Below are 17,335 nucleotides of genomic sequence, written 5' to 3'. Positions count from 1 at the left end.
CATACAGTAGTTTACCTTGCTCTGACTTATTTCACTTAACATAATGCCCTTTAATTACATCTAAGTTATTGCAAATGACAGAAATTGGGAGTTTTTTTTTTTACAGCTGAATAGTACTCGATTGTATATGTATGTGTTTGTGTGTGTGTATACATACCACATCTTTATCCATTCAGAAATGACACTATTTTAGACAGAATGAGTAAAATAAACATATATTATTAAAATTAATTGCATCTGTTTCTTTTTACTTTTTTGAATGTGGCTACTAGAAAAATCTGAAATGCATATGTGATTCACATAATATTTCCATTGAACAGAGCTAATTTAGAGTTTATAATTCTGACACAGGCATTGGGCAACGGGGTTACTCACCACCTCCTCCAGAGGCCTTTCCTGACCACAGTCACAAGTTGGGTTTCTCATCCCTATACCATGTCTCTGGCACTCAGTCATAAAGTGCTTAATGACATCATTTAGATTGTAAATGAATAACTTTGACATCTCATCCAGAAGTTGCTCCCTGCCTTGGAGCAACTAAGCCTGTGCACCACAACTACTGAATCTGTGCTCTAGTGGCCAGGAGTCGCCACTACTGAAACCTACCAGCCCTAGAGCCTCTTCTCTGAAACAAGAGAAGCCACTGCAATGAGAAGCCAGCGTACCACAACTCGAGAGCAGCCCCCGCTTACTGCAGCCAGCACAGGCTCAGAATACAGTTTACTATTTGCTAATCAAAGTACGTCAAGGCTGTATATTGTCACCCTGCTTATTTAATTCATATGCAGAGTACATCATGAGAAATGCTGGGCTGGATGAAGCATAAGCTGGAATCAAGACTGCCGGGAGAAATATCAATAACCTCAGATATGCAGATGACACCACCCTTATGGCAGAAAGTGAAGAAGAACTAAAGAGCCTCTTGATGAAAGTGAAAGAGGAGAGTGAAGAAGTTGGCTTCAAGCTCAACATTCAGAAAACTAAGATCATGGCATCCGGTCCCAACACTTCATGGCAAATAGATGGGGAAACAGTGGAAACAGTGGCTGACTTTATTTTTGAGAGTTGGACTATAAAGAAAGCTGAACGCAGAAGAACTGATGCTTTTGAACTGTGGTGTTGGAGAAGACTCTTGAGAGTCCCTTGCAAGGAGATCCAACCAGTCCATCCAAAAGGAAATCAGTCCTGGGTGTTCACTGGAAGGACTGATGTTGAAGCTGAAACTCCAGTACTTTGGCCACCTGATGCGAAGAGCTGACTCATTTGAAAAGACCCTGATGTTTGGAAAGACTGAAGGCAGGAGGAGAAGGGGACGACAGAGGATGAGATGGTTAGATGGCATCACTGACTCAATGGACATGAGTTTGGGTAAACTCCGGGAGTTGGTAATGGACAGGGAGGCCTGGCGTGCTGCAATTCATGGGGTCGCAAAGAGTCGGACATGACTGAGCGACTGAACTGAACTGAATCACAATGATGGTCCTGGTCACACAGAAAAAGCTGTGTTATGCCCCATGAATTATTTTAATATGGCAGGAAAGTAAATGATTGATTTGAGATTACTTCATTTAAAATCTTTTTTTAAGAAGTTTTTAACTTTTTAAAACAATTTTTTTTTAAAACTCCTGAAGGTTCAGGCAAAAACCTCACCTCACAGAAGGCAAGCAATATGCGTGAGATCAGTAAATCAAAAGGAATAATTTTAATCAGTTGAAAAACATCTCGCCCTAATTTCTCAGAGGTGTTGGATAAACTAGATACATTCAGCATCACCACATCATCCTATCTGTCATTTCTGTCCTCCATTCACCCCAGGCTCTCTGTTGAGGATTCCTGTAAGAAGTGACTGAGCACATTGGGTAGAGTGTGGGTTGAGATCTGACTTGCCAGGCTTTGCATTTAATCCTGGCTTCATCTGTTACTAGCTTCATGCCTTGGTTTCCTCATCAATAAAATGGAAACAGCATCCCTTCCTTGTAAGGCAGGCTTCCCTGATAGCTCAGACGGTAAAGAATCCGCCTGCAATGCAGGAGACCCGTAATTGATCCCTGGGTGGGGATGAGCCTCTGGAGAAGGGAATGGCTACCCACTCCAGTATTCTTGCCTGGAGAATTCCATAGACAGAGGAACCTGGGGGCTACAGCCCATGGGGTAGCTAAGAGTTGGACATGACTGAGCGACTAACACTTTCAAACACTTTCCTTGTAGGGCTGCCGTGAGAACTAAATCCACAGAAGCTTGTCATCGAGCTAGAACACTACCGAGCACACACCAAGTGCTTTAGGAAACATTAGCTTGTAGTATCGAGTGGGAGGCGGGCTTGTGTCACGTTCTCAGAGATGTTAAGACCTGGGTCCTGTCCTCAGAGGATCCTCGGAGAGCACAGCAGTCTGCTGTTTACAGGGCTACCTCACAGGTAAAAGAGCTCTGAAGCTGACCCCAAGGTGCCAGGTCAGAGGAGGGGCGGTGACTGGAAAAGGCGCCCCCGAGCGAACGTGGGGCCAGAGCTCAGTTCTGGAAGGAGTCTCAGCTCCAAGGTGGCAGGGTGACGGGGCTTCCGATCAGAAGCAGAGCGAGAACAAGGCAGGCCACACAACCGCACAGGATGTGTTTCTTAAGCGGAGGGTGAGAAAACTGCGGTGGGGCGGGAGATTACACACTGCGGGGGAGGTTTAGAAAGAGCAGCCCGCAGCTTGGGGCGTGGCTGGGAAGGGAGGTGCAGCCAGCGTCAGTGGGAGGGCCCGGAGGACAGGGCGGAGCAGGGAGGCCGGCCCAGGTCTGGGTCTGAGCCGCGCGGTTCCGAAGCTTTTGTCCCCGCTGCCTTGGTCAGGTGGGTTAAAGGCTGAAAACCAGAGCCCAGAGCAGGACAAAGAGAAAAAGCACTGGATCCAGGGTGGGGGTAGCCCATGTTTGTTGGAGGTGTACAAGAAACAGCTTTACTCTTGAAGATGGAAATGGTTCCCGCATCCTCCAAGTGCTACCCTGACTCGGCTGGCTCACCAGGACTGCACGTGCATTTAAAGCCCACTTGGTCAGTTCCTTTTTGTACAGGATAAAAACGCAGATATTTTTCTTACTTTTGATTTTTTAACAAAACAGATTTAGCTAAAGCTATTTCTATTTTGAGAAAAAAAAGATATCAGAAAAGAGCGAGTCGGATTTATAAAAAAGAGATAAGCATTCTCTTAAAATAATGGAAACAATAACCATGGCATTTAAATTTTTTCTATCATCTCTTTGGCATTTATATAGTTTGGCCCAGAGTTGAGGTAAGGACCAAAGGAATAACAGAACAGCATTTGAAACTTTAAATAGAATTTCTACCTTGGCTAAATTGCAAGGAAACAATTAAATCCATAAGAAATTAAATGTGGGGGGAAAAAAAGAATACAAGAAAATAGACTCAAACCTTTGGAGGAAGTATGACTTTTCAAGCTCAGAAATGATAGAAATGTTCATTAAAGAAGAGATTTTGTTACATGTAAATTTTAAAAAGGCAAACAATAGAGAAACAGTTGCCGCAATTATAACAAAGGATTAATATCATTATTATATAAAAAGTTTGTAAGTGCCATGAACACACAAAGGACAAGAACTAACAAAGTGGAAACACAACTGGTTGGCAAACATGAGGAGAACATTCAATCCACGTGGTAATCAAAGGATGGAACAAGAACTGACCAACATGTCTAAGAAGAAGTGAGTGGGGAAGTGTAGTAATATACTCCTTCTATCTCTTGAGTATTATCACAAAAATGTATTTGTATAAACAAGACAAAGACATACATGGGAAAATACCTATCACGTAACATTAAGTGAGTAGAATAGACATGTATGTATATGAACATACTTCCCAGGTGGTGCAGTGGTAAAGAATCTGCCTGCCAATGCAGGTAGATGCAGGCAACTTAGGTTTGATCCCTGGGTTAGGAAGATTCCCTGGAATAGGAAATGGCAACCCACTCCAGTATTCTTGCCTGGGAAATTCCATGGTCAGAAAAGCCTGACGGGCTACAGTCCATGAGGTCACAAAGAATCAGACACGACCGAAGCCACTGAACACCGTTGTGTCTAACTCGTTAACACTATTAAGATACTACTTATCAGTGCCAGACAATGGTCCTTTAAATTGAAGAAACTTCTAAATTGGTAAATTTTTAGGGAGTTCATATTATAAATGGCTGTCTTCTTGGTGCCCATGAAAAGAGCAAATTAAAAGGCAGATATAAAAAAATATAACTTAAGAATTCCCTTATTTTAAAACAAAACTATTTGGAAAGCCTTATTTGTGGTCATGGCTTTCCCTTGATGGGTCTTTAGGGTACTAATAAAAACATTAGGTTAATTAACATTAACCAGGTTAATTAACAAGGGAATAGGAAATGCTGACGAGAAAGTTAAGAGACTGCTTCCCAACAAGGTGGAAATTTTATAGGGACTCATCCCAACAGGAGAGAAATCTTTAGATGGTGATTTAAAAATGGGATTAAAAAAAATGGACATTGATGAGATTAAAACAAAGGCTTTAGGGAATTCCCTGGTGGTCTAACGGTTAGGACTCTGGGCTTTCACTGCCGATGTCCTGGATTCAATCTCTGATCAAGGAACTAAGATCTCACAAACCACATGGCACAGCCAAACAAACAAAAACAAAAAACAAAGGCTCTGAACCAACACTACCTAAAGTTAAATGGGCCAAAGAGGCCCCTATTGGCCTCCCAACATTAAAGGGGCCCCAAACAAGTCAGCTTGAACAGATGTTCAAGCTGGTTTTAAAAAAGGCAGAGAAACCAGAGATCAAATTGCCAACATTCGCTGGATCATCGAAAAAGCAACAGAGTTCCAGAAAAACATCTATTTCTGCTTTATTGACTATGCCAAAGCCTTTGACTGTGTGGATCACAATAAACTGTGGAAAATTCTGAAAGAGATGGAAATACCAGACCATCTGACCTGTCTCTTGAGAAACCTGTATGCAGGTCAGGAAGTTAGAACTGGACATGGAACAACAGACTTGTTCCAGATAGGAAAAGGAGTATGTCAAGGCTGTATACTGTCACCCTGCTTATTTAACTTATATGCAGAGTACATCATGAGAAACGCTGGGCTGGCAGAAGCACAAGCTGGAATCAAGATTGCTGGGAGAAATATCAATAACCTCAGATATGCAGATGACGCCACCCTTATGGCAGAAAGTGAAGAGGAACTAAAAAGCCTCTTGATGAAAGGGAAAGAAGAGAGTGAAAAAGTTGGCTTAAAGCTCAACATTCAGAAAACTAAGATCATGGCATCTGGGCCCATCACTTCATGGGAAATGGATGGGGAAACAGTGGAAACAGTGTCAGACTTTATTTTCTTGGGCTCCCGAATCACTGCAGATGGTGATTGCAGCCATAAAATTAAAAGATGCTTACTCCTTGGAAGGAAAGTTATGACCAACCTAGATAGCATATTAAAAAGCAGAGACATTACTTTGCCAACAAAGGTCCGTCTAGTCAAGGCTATGGTTTTTCCAGTAGTCACGTACGGATGTGAGAGTTGGACTGTGAAGAAAGCTGAGCGCCGAAAAATTGATGCTTTTGAAATGTGGTGTTGGAGAAGACTCTTGAGAATCCCTTGGACTGCAAGGAGATCCAACCAGTCCATCCTAAAGGAAATCAGTCCTGGGTGTTCACTGGAAGGACTGATGTTGAAGCTGAAACTCCAATACTTTGGCCACCTCATTCGAAGAGTTGACTCATTGGAAAAGACCCTGATGCTGGGAAGTACTGGGGGCAGGATGAGAAGGGGACGACAGAGGATGAGATGGCTGGATGGCATCACTGACTCGATGGACATGGGTTTGGGTAAACTCCGGTAGTTGGTGATGGACAGGGAGCTGCAGTTCATGGGGTCGCAAAGAGTCGGAAACGACTGAGCGACTGAACTAAACAAATCTGATTTATTTACCCTAGTTAAAAATTTTTTTAAAAAATGTTGTAAGAAAATTACACCAAGATACCTGACTAGCAGTTGCTTGGAGTAACATTTGGGACAATTAATCAAGTTGGGGCTTCCCAGGTGGCGAAGTGGTAAAGAATCTGCCTGCCAATGCAGGAGCCACAGTAGACTCAGGTTCGATCCCTGGATTGGGAAGATTCCCTGGAAGAGGAAATGGCAACCCACTCCAGTATTCTTGCCTGGAGAATCCCATGGAGAGAGGAGCCTGGAAGACTACAGTCCATGGGGCCAAAAGACTTGGACATGACTGGACAAGCATGCACAAGCAAGGATTGACAAAAGGGTATCCCTTGGCTAAAGTTAAAGGTGTAAGAATCGCTAAAAATGAGATAAAAATTTATTGTTTAAAAGTTGGCCTATTTGAATGGGCTTTATGTGAGGGACGGTTACATCTCTTTTGCCTGATTATATTGTGAGATAAACGTTATGTCTCACTAGGGAAAGCGTTCCCTGCCTGGCATTATATCACAGAGCATATATATATGCCCCTAACGTAATACTCGGAGAAGGCAATAGCACCCCACTCCAGTACTCTTGCCTGGAAAATCCCATGGACGGAGGAGCCTGGTAGGCTACAGTCCACGGGGTCGCGAAGAGTCGGACACGACTGAGAGACTTCACTTTCACTTTTCCCTTTCATGCACTGGAGAAGGAAATGGCAACCCACTCCAGTATGCTTGCCTGGAGAATCCTAGGGACGGCGGAGCCTGGTGGGCTGCGGTCTGTGGGGTTGCACAGAGTCGGACACAACTGAAGTGACTTAGCAGCAGCAACGTAATACTAGTTAAACATATTAAAGGAAACCAATAGAGTTTACCTGAGTCCACACAATATGAGACAAAAACTGGGGCTAATATTCAGGGGTTAATAAAGGAATAGGGGAGATTTTCCTTTTTTCCCCTATGGAAAATTGCTCTGGGTTTGACTTGTGCCCTCGGAAAGAGGACCTTTGTGGAATGCCTTGTGCAAACTTTTGTAGGCGTGATAAAATGAACCCTAGAGTTCTAGAACACAGAACTCCTGATTTCCAGTAGTTGGAAATCTTCCCACTGATTAAACAAAGAAGCAAATTAAGGAAAATGTAGTTGGATGAATGAATCATTTGATACCATTTAGGCAGTAGAACAGTTCTCTGGGGGAACTGAAAGCAACTGTCCCTGTAAAAAGTCATCTGAGCAAATAAATTTAACTTATTCCAACTGTTCTTTATAAATTTATATTGTAATACCTGATTTATGACTAAGTTATAAAAAAAAGTTATGAGATCTCTGATTATGTCTGTTACATGTCTGTGTGTACATTATAGATATGTCTCTAACTCCAGATAGTATCATCAATATTAATTTATAAAGAAGCTCTGGTTAATTGACTTAAAAGTAAGCACTTAGAAATTAAGTATTTCTAACTGTATTAGAAATAACCCAAATGAATTTCAGGTTCATGTGATCTGGGAAATATTCAACATTAATACTTGGTTTAAAGTTTAAGTTTGTTGGTTTAATTAATCAGACATGACTTACTTTTATTGCACCTAGTCAAATATGTTCATATTATTTCTCTTATAAAATTTATCAGCAAGAAAAATAGCTTGGAATGATGGCTAATTTGGTCTGATGTCTCCTGAAGTTTTCACGGGTAAAATAAATATGGTTGTTGAGAACAAATGAATTCAATAGATGCAAATGGGATAAGAGCCTTTAGTGAACTCTTCAAGAATTATTATGTTTTACGGTATATCTACTTAAATAAGTTTCTCCAGATTTTTGGTAACCTGAAACTTTCAGAGTTTTGCTAAGTTAAGTTAAATGATGGAAATGTACTAAATATCTAGATCATTCCCAAATAAAGTAAGATATTAAAACATTACTTACTAAAACTAGGTTTCCTTTCACAGAGAAATTAAAGATATTAGAAAGTGAAAGTCGCTCAGTTGTGTCCGACTCTTTGCAACCCCATAGACTGTACCGTCTGTGGAATTCTCCAGGCCGGAATATTGGAGTGGGTAGCCTTTCCCTTCTCCAGGGGATCTTCTCAACCCAGGGATCAAATCCAGGTCTCCCGCATTGTGGGCGGATGCTTTACCAGCTGAGCCACCAGAGAATCCCATAAAGATATTAAGGAGCATTAATAAATATGTTTTGTGCCACACTGAAAATTTTTCCATAAAAAAGGGCACATGTTTTTAAAAAGTATAAGTGGTATTTTATGTTTGTCAGTCTACAGAATGCTAATGCAAAAGTTACTAATTGCTTACTTCTTAGTTTTCACTAGAAATAAGGTTTTAAAAATTTTTACTGAGGTATACTTGATTTACAATACTGTGTTAGTTTCAGGTGTATGGCAAAGTGATTTAGATAGATATAAATATACATGTATATATGTAGATATATGTGGATATAAATATCCTTTTTCAGATTCTTATCCTTTATAGGTTATTACAAGATACTAAATATAATTTCCTATGCTATACAGTAAGTCCTTATTGTTTATTTTAAATACAGTAGTGTGTATCTGTTAATCTCATACTCCTAATTTATTCCTCCCTACCCCCATTCCCCTTTGGTAATCACAGTTTCTTTTCTATGTCTGTGAGTTTCTATTTCATATAAGTTAATTTGTATTTTTTTTAGATACTACATGTATGTGGTATCATATAATATTTGACTTGGACTTACTTCAATTAGTATGATAATCTCTAGGTTCATCAATGTTGCTGCAAATGGTAATATTTCATTCCTTTTTATGGATGAGTAGTATTCTACTACACACACACACACACACACATCATCTTTATCCATTCATCGGTCAATGGATGTTTAGGTTGCTTCCATGACTTAACTATTGTAAACAGTGCTGCTGTGAACACTGGGGTACATGTATCTTTTTGAATTAGATTTTTCATCTTTTTTGGATACATGCCCAGGAGTGGGATTGCTGGATCATACAATAGTTCTATTTTTAGCTTTTTAAGGAATTTCCATAGGATTCTCCATAGTTGCTGTACCAATTTACATTCTCACCAACAGTGAAAGTAGGTACCCTCTTCTCCAGACCCTCTCCAGCATTTATTATTTATAGACTTTTTGATGATAGATACTCTGACCTCACTGTAGTTTTGATGTGCATTTCTCTAATAATTAGCAATGTGGAGCATCTTTTCATGTGCCTGTTGGCCATCTGTATATATTCTTTGCAGAAAGAAATTAAGGTTTTAAAGGTTAAGAATTCTAATTAATATATGTAATTAAAACTACACAAATTAATAAGGAAAACATCTTTGTATGAAAGGGAAAAAAATATAAGGAATGGAGATGCATTTTGTTAAGGGGAAAGAAGGTGTTTTGTCCTGCAGAGAGAGAAAGAAAAGGAAAGCATAGGATAAAACCTGAAGACAAAAAAGAAAGTTTTAGAAGCACTGTGGGAAAGAAACCCTGCAAAGAAGGCGTTTCTTACATGGTCGGGACTGGCTAAGATTAAAATAAAATTTAACTGAGTAAACAAATTTCAACATTAAAAGTAAGTTAGTACAAAATCAAATTTGTTTTTTTCTCTGTGTTAAGAGAACAAAGTTTTCTTGTAATATTGATTTGCTTTTGATAACAGTTTTTAAAAAGTTTCTCTACCTTTTAAGTGGTATGTTGTAACAGTCTGTATTTGCAGTTAAAATTTGTCATTTTGATTAAGTAAATAAGAGTTGTTTCACAGTGACCTATTTGACCAAGTGTTGTAAAACTTTCGATATCTTTGACAAACTTCCCCAAGTCAATTCTAAATGAAATTCTTTTGACCTCTAGCTAACATTCAAATGCCTTAGAGTGAAGGAGGAAACAGACAGAACAGGCTCTATTTTGAAAGCAGGACTCTATCTTGGGCCGGACTGTGGACTTTGAGCTATAGGCCCAGTATCTATGGAAACCACACACCAACTGGAAAACCAGGCCCCTGAAGGAAGAGCCCCAGGGCTCATACCTAGACTCTCCATTGCCTAAAAGAATACCCTAATTATCTGTGTAACCGAATAAAATCATACATTCTATTATGCTTACTGGGGTATGACCACAGGCCTATGGATAATTGTCCACTGTTGACTACCTAGGCTTAAGGCATATGAATCATGGGTTAACTTTGATTGTATCTTTCTTTTTCCTTTGTTCAGACTAGTTTCAGGGAATTCGGGGAGGTAGGTTTGGACACATACACTCAGGGTATATAAGGTTTTCACAAAAACTGGTTCAGGTCCTTGGCTGAAAGGAGACTCTGCCTTGGGCCCACTAGTGTAATAAACTGCACTCCACTATCTGCATTGTCCTCCTGGTGAGTTTGTTTCCCGAACGCGTGGCTACAACAAGAGGAACCCCAAAACTTATTCAAAAGAGGTATTAAACTAGTTAGGTCTATCTGATATGTTAAATTACGTGGGAAACATTGTCAAATAAATGGCTATATTACATGGGTAAATGTCATCAACATAGTCTAGAAAATCAATGGAATTCTTAAAAATCTAGTATGTCCTGTGTGTCCTGGTATAATGTTTTCAGTTATGATTCTACTTATTTCTTAAAACGTTGTATTGTCACAGAAATAACCAAGTTTGTCAACTGCACTGTAGTCAAATCTTGAATCATGTTAGTTTAAGTCTTTTGTCATTTACAGACAGCCACTGTTGTACTCTGATGCTTTTACAAAAATAAAATCTTCAAGAAGATTCATAAAATGAATGACGGGATGCCAGGAAAGTCCCAACATGTGCTTCTTTATTGACACTTTAAACAAGATGTAGCAGCAGGTCTAATAAGTACTATACTTTTGAAGTATTTATGAACATGAATGATATTATAAGCAACAGCTATCATGAGACATAACAGTATCTGTGTTTCCTTAGTGGTGAAGCCATGGTACTGTAACACTGCTGGGATTTGTTGCCTACATTTACACTCAAAGGAAATACTAAATTTTAGTGAGTGGTTAATGAAAACGGGGTTATTCTCTGGTGGCTCAGTTGGTAAAGAATCTGCCTGCAATGCAGGAGACTGGGGTTCAATCCCTGAGTCAGGAAGATCCCCTGGAGAAGGAAATTGCCACTCCAGTATTCTTGCCTAGGAAATCCCATGGACAGAGCAGCTTGCAGGGCTACAGTCCATGGGGTCGCAAGAGCCAGATATGACCAAACGACTAAACCTCTACCAATGCAAATGAATGGAAATTTCTTTCCCCAAGTCACAGACCACCTTGAGTGCTATGCACTAACCTCTAGGGAATCTTTGAATCATGGGTTAAGGACTCCTGTGAGATGTTCTCAGGCTTCCCTCCAGAGTCAGTTTAGGTCCCTCTAAGATAGGAACATTAGGGAGTAAGGTGACAGATGGACAGTATTTCACTTCTAGGATTTATTTACCCCCATGACCACATCTACAACAGCACATGAAGGCAGCAGACGCCATGGCCCACAAGGTGTCTTCATGAAATATTGGATTTCGTTGGGTTATGATTAGAACCTACGTCTTTTTTTCAGACGAGGATAATGATCACAGGAACAGGCCCAGAAGACCCAGAGGGAAGACTGCTGGGGTTTTCCTTTAGTTCTCAGGTGAGTTCATTCTTGCAGGGAGTCAGTCATCCTCCCCACTCAAAGGAATTTAGTTAAACACAGCAAAAGACAAATACTGTAGGATTCCACTTATATGAGGTGTCTACAGTGGTCAAATTCATAGAAACAAAGCAGAATGGTGGTTCCTAGGGGCTGAGGGGAGAGGAGGAAGGGGTGTGATATAATGGCTATAACAGCTTCAGATCTGCAAGAGGAAAAAGTTCTGCAGGTCTGTTTTTACAACAATATGAATATATTTAAAACTACTGAATTGCACTTCAAAATGGTAAACATGGTATATTTTCTATTATTTTTTTTTTTAAATCACCATTAAAAAATGGTTAAAACTGCAAAACAAACAGGACACTCAAAAATCTTAATTCTGGCTCAACTTCGGTCCCCTGGCTGTACACCCTCAAATGCAGGCCTGGCTCAACCTAGCCCATGGAGTTTCTTGAGGCATTATATGTACAAAAATGCTTTTTTAAATGAGGACCCAAGTGTTGTCTTTTTTTTTTTTTTCAAATTTTACTATGCAATGATAATACAGGCTTTCCCTTGTGGCTCAGCTGGTAAAGAATCTGCCTGCAATGCGGGAGACCTGGGTTCGATCCCTGGGTTGGGAAGATCCCCTGGAGAAGGGAAAGGCTATCCACTCCAGTATTCTGGCCTGGAGAATTCCACGGACTGTATAGTCCATGGAGTCTGCAAAGAGTCAGACACAACTGAGCGACCTACACTTCAATTCACTTCATAATGATAAAGCTCATCTTTACAATTCTGAATACTGATTTAACAGGCTAAGACAATCCACTAAGACTAATAATAACATGAAACACTTAACTAGCACTAATTCCATGCCAGACACTAGTCTTTAAGTGCTTTATAAATACTGACCCACTGACTCAGTCTTCATAACAATCTCATGGTGGAAGTCCTATTTTTATCCCCGTTTTATAGATAAGGAAACAGAAGCACAGAGAACTGGTAAGTAGCCGAGGTGAGATTCACAACAGGCTATTCGACTCCAGAGTCAGACCCTTAGCACCTGAGGCAGGGATAGGGAACTTTTATCTCTGAATTCCAGCACCAAGACAGTCCTGACTCACAATGATTGAATCAGTCAGCAAGCATTTATTCAACAATCGGTTACAACAGAATCTCGAGGCATTTTTACCACACAGCAGTTCTGAAAAAGAAAGATCTGTCTGCTTCCTCTAATATTATTTTTTTTAAACTTGGTAAAGAGAAACTTTGTTGGAAAGATGTTTACAAAGGTTGTGGGGGAGGTTACTGTCTTGGAGGTGCGGGAAATACTGCAACAGTGGGGAAAATACTCTGACCATAAGATCCCCAAGCACCTCCCTCTACTAATCTTTCTAAAAAATGATTAAAGAAATTCTAACTCCACAATGCTTGGAATCGGTGGTCATTGCCAACGACTCTAACCCACCCTGCCACCTGGTTATCTCTTGTACTCAGGAGGGGAGGAGAAAGAAGTAAATAAGAAGAGACAGAAAAACAAGGTCTTACTATATAACACAGGGAACCTATATTCAATATCCCATGATAAACCACAATGGAAAGGAATATAAAAAAGAATGTACACATATACATTCAGTATAACTGAACTGCTTTGCGTACAGCAGAAATTAGTACATGGTAAATCAACTATCATCTCATCTGTGCATGCTCAGTCGTGTCTGACTCTTTCACAACCCCATGGACTGTAACCCACCAGGCTCCTCTGTCCATGGAATTTTCCAGACAAGAATACTGGAGTGGGTTGCCATTTCCTTCTCCAGGGGATCTTCCCTACCCAGGGATTGAACCTGGGTCTCCTGCATTGGCAGGCGGATTCTTTACCACTGAGCCATCAAGGAAGCTATAAATCAACTATATTTCATTAAAAAAGAAAAAGAGACAGAAAGGCCTGTCTTGAGACTTACAATGAATTCTAAGAACTGGCGTAAGACTAGTTATGTGGGGAGAGAACAAGGGAAAGACCCTAAAGGTCACTATAGAAAATAGCATATGTGCTTAAGTCCCTTCAGTCGTGTCCAACTCTTTGTTACCCTATGGACAGTAGCCCGCCAGGCTTCTCTGTCCATGGGATTTTCCTGGCAAGAATATTGGAGTGGGCTCCCAACCCGGGATCGAACTCATGTCCGCCCGCATCTCCTGAATTGTAGACGGATTCTTTACCCACTGAGCCACCTGGGAAGCCCATAGAAAATCATGGGGCCACCTTAAAAGGGTAGGGAGTGGAAGCAGCTATTCATGGCTCAGTAACCACATTCTCCAGCTCAGGAAGAAGCAGCTGCATTTCTAAACACAACAGGCTGGGACTGGCCCATCCACAAAGCCATTCATTCACAGCTGTGTGCCCACCACCAGCAGCACTTCAGACAGATGCAGTCAGAACCTGTGCTTCCCATGCAGCACACTGAGGATGCCCGTGGGAAGAGACGGGAGCTCAGGCCACAGCAGGCGCCACTCCGTTTTCTGGTTGGCAGGGCAGGCAGGTGCTGAGGACTCACCTGTAAGTGTATGGCCCCACTTCTTCCAACCGAGGGGTCTCCCCATTGAGGATCTCCTCTGGATTGGTGACGTTGAAGAAATAGAACTGGGTGTACACAGGCAGAGGGGGCTTCTTCCAGGAGTCAAAGGTCTCGGAACCGTTCCTTAACACAATATTCTAGGGGAGGACAAAAGAGATTTATACAGCATAAGGCTTTGAACACAGAGGTAGAGTGAGGGACACCTTCTCCTTTGACCTCCCAGCTCACTTATTTCTTTCACAGGCTGCAGTACTTTGAGAGCAGGGCCATGCCTTGTGCCAGTATGGAGCCCACAACGCTTATAAGCCATAGGGAAGGGAAGTCGCTCAGTCGTGTCCAACTCTTTGCGACCCCGTGGACTCTAGCCTACCAGGCTCCTCCGTCCATGGGATTCTCCAGGCAAGAATACTGGAGTGGTTTGCCATTTCCTTCTCCATTATAAGCCATAACAGGTGTTCAATAAATATGTGTGGCAAAGAAAAGGTGCAAGCTAGAGCCATAGCTCATGGATGGAGACATGGCGTCACCAAAACCAAGGCCACGGTTTGAGTACCAAAAGGCCTTATTTGCTTTGTTACCAAGAGTCTAGTGGCTGGACAGCTTCCATGGAAGTCAGGCCGCTCTGAGAAGCCGCATGCATTCCCAGCTCGCCCATGTGAGAGAACAGGAACAGAGGGCCAGAAAGCTGGTCTTTCCATTTGAGGTAGAACCATACCCACCCCTGGGGCTTCCCTGGCAGCGCAGACATTAAAGAATCTGCCTGTAATGCAGGAGACCCAGGTTTGATCCCCTGGGTCAGGAAGATCCCCTGGAGAAGGAAATGACAACCCACTCCAGTATTCTTGCCTGAAAAATTTCATGCACAGAGGAGCCTGGCGGGTTATGGTCCATGTGGTCACAAAGAGTTGGACGACTGAGTGACTAACGCACACACACTCTTACCACTTCCACCGCTAGGGGCTTTAAATGCATCCAGTCCCCAGCAGACCCCTAGCATAGATTTGCCTATCCCTGATTTAAAGATGAGAAAGCCAAGCTGCACTAGTGCTTAGGGTATTCTTTGTCTACAATCCGTCCTTTGTTTCCCACCCTTACTATGTATTATGGTCTAACCTGTGTGTGTACCCCCCACCACCCCACAAATTTGTATACTGAAGTCCTAACCCCTGGTACCTCAGAATGTGACTATATTTGGAGATAGGGTCTTTTATTTTTTTAAATATTTATCTATTTATTTGGCTGTGTCGGATCATTGTTGTGTTGCCCAGACCTCTCTCTAGTTGTGGCACCCAGGCTCTGAAGTGTGGGGGCTCAGTTGCCCCAGAGTATATGGGATCTTAGTTCCCCAACCAGGGATCGAACCCACATCCCCTGCACTGGACGGTGGGTTCTTAACCTCTGGACTACCAGAGAGTCCCTGGACACAGGGTCTTTAAAGAGAAATGAAAGGTTAAAGAAGTCATTAGGGTGGGCTGTGATCCAGTATAAAGTATGTCCTTATAAGAAGAAGAGATTAGGATATAAGTACGCACAAAATAAAGATCATGTGAAGACACAGGAAGAAGACAGCCACATAGAAGCCAAGGAGAGAGGCTGCAGAAGAAATCAAGCTTGCTGACACCTTGATCTTAGGCTTCTAGTATCCAAGACTGTGAGACAATACATTTCTGTTGCTTAAGTCACTCAGTCTGTGGTAACTGTTAGGACACCCCTCACAAACAAATAGAGCACAGTCCCAAACTAATACACCTTGGCCCTTCTACGCAAGGAGTAACCTTGCCACCCTGCAGACTTCAGGTGTGGTCAAGTGACTTAACTTGATTAATTGAATGTGGATAGAATGGGAATGCCCCAGCTTCGAGCTGAGGCCTTAAAGGCATGGCAAGTTTCCACCAGCCGCCCTCTACTACCCTGTCCCAGGCAGTTGGTGCTCCTTCAGCCAAGGCCACAAAATGGTCGTGTGTAGATCAGCCATGGTGCCAGGAGTCCAGCCTGGGTCATCTGACATAGCTCAGCTCAGGTTGCAGCCAATCTAGCCATAAGGAGTATGAAGTTACATATTACTTCCTAACATGTATAAGCCGCTGAGTTTTGGGGGTTGTTTGTTATCCAGCATTATAAGAGAAGCCTGATTAATACTGCACCCAAGGTTAATACATATAAACCTAATATCTAGTAGTTAACTTGTTATTAAAGAAAAACTGCATTTTTTTTTTTTAAGATTTAGCTAATTAATATTGAGCTAAAACAAGAGATGGTTGAATGGCATCACCGAATCAACGGACATGAGTTTTAGCCAACTCTGGGAGATAGTGAAGAACAGGGAAGCCTCCTGTGCTGCAGTCCATAGGGTCGCAAAGAGTCTGACAGCTTAGCGAGTGAACAAGGAGATAAGGCATAGTGAAAGTTGAGAAGGAAGTACTGTTAAATTGAAGTGAATTAAATAATTACTGCTTTGGGATTGGACTTGATCTGGGTATTGTCCTGGTATTTTTTGGAAAAACTGCTTTTTTAAAGTTAAGATCATTGAGGGGACATATGTATACCTATGGCTGATTCATGTTGATGTTTGGCAGAAACCAACAAAATTCTGTAAAGCAACTATCCTTAAATTAAAAATAAATTAATTTTTTAAAAAGTTAAGATCATCGAGGTGCTTAACAAAGATAAGACCAGAGACTGAGAATAAATAAACCAGAATGCAAACAGTGACTAACTCTGCATGTTGGGATCTGAAAGTGAAAGTTGCTCAATCATGTCTGACTCTTTGAGACCCCATCGACTATACAGTCCATGGAATTCTCCAGGCCAGAATACTGGAGTGGGTACCCATTCCTTTCTCCAGGGTATCTTCCCAACCCAGGGATTGAAATCAGGCCCCCCCATTGCAGGAGGATTCTTTACCAGCTGAGCCACAAGGGAAGCCCAAGAATACTGGAGTGGGTAGCCTATCCCTTTTCCAGCGGATCTTCCGATCCAGGAATTGAATCAGGGTCTCCTGCATTGCAGGCAGATTCTTTACCAACTGAGCTATCAGGGATCTGATGGCTGTTATTTTGATCTGATAGCTGTTGGGGTCTGGATCACTGTTATTTTCTCCTTGATGAGATTATGTATTTTCCAAATTTTTATAAAGAATTAAAAAAACCCTTAACATTGAGAAAAAAAATTGGGGGGTGGTGTGCCA

At 41.6% G+C, this 17,335-nt stretch overlaps 1 protein-coding gene across 2 annotated transcripts in view; it reads right to left on the bottom strand.

Annotated features, from left to right (window-relative positions):
* SCARB2 (scavenger receptor class B member 2) overlaps window positions 1-17,335 on the bottom strand; it is a 71,801-nt gene that overhangs the window by 35,784 nt on the left and 18,682 nt on the right. For both annotated transcript variants that reach the window (XM_081585301.1, XM_081585308.1), the window contains exon 2: window positions 14,128-14,285. In XM_081585301.1, coding sequence (XP_081441427.1) covers window positions 14,128-14,285 — 158 coding nt within the window. The remainder of the gene's footprint in view (window positions 1-14,127; window positions 14,286-17,335) is intronic.

This window comes from Giraffa tippelskirchi, chromosome 1 (genome assembly GCF_054371585.1).
Source record: "Giraffa tippelskirchi isolate mGirTip1 chromosome 1, T2T-mGirTip1v1.2.pri, whole genome shotgun sequence".
In the NCBI taxonomy this organism is placed as follows: Eukaryota; Metazoa; Chordata; class Mammalia; order Artiodactyla; family Giraffidae; genus Giraffa; species Giraffa tippelskirchi.
This window is presented reverse-complemented; position numbering and strand designations above follow the sequence as displayed.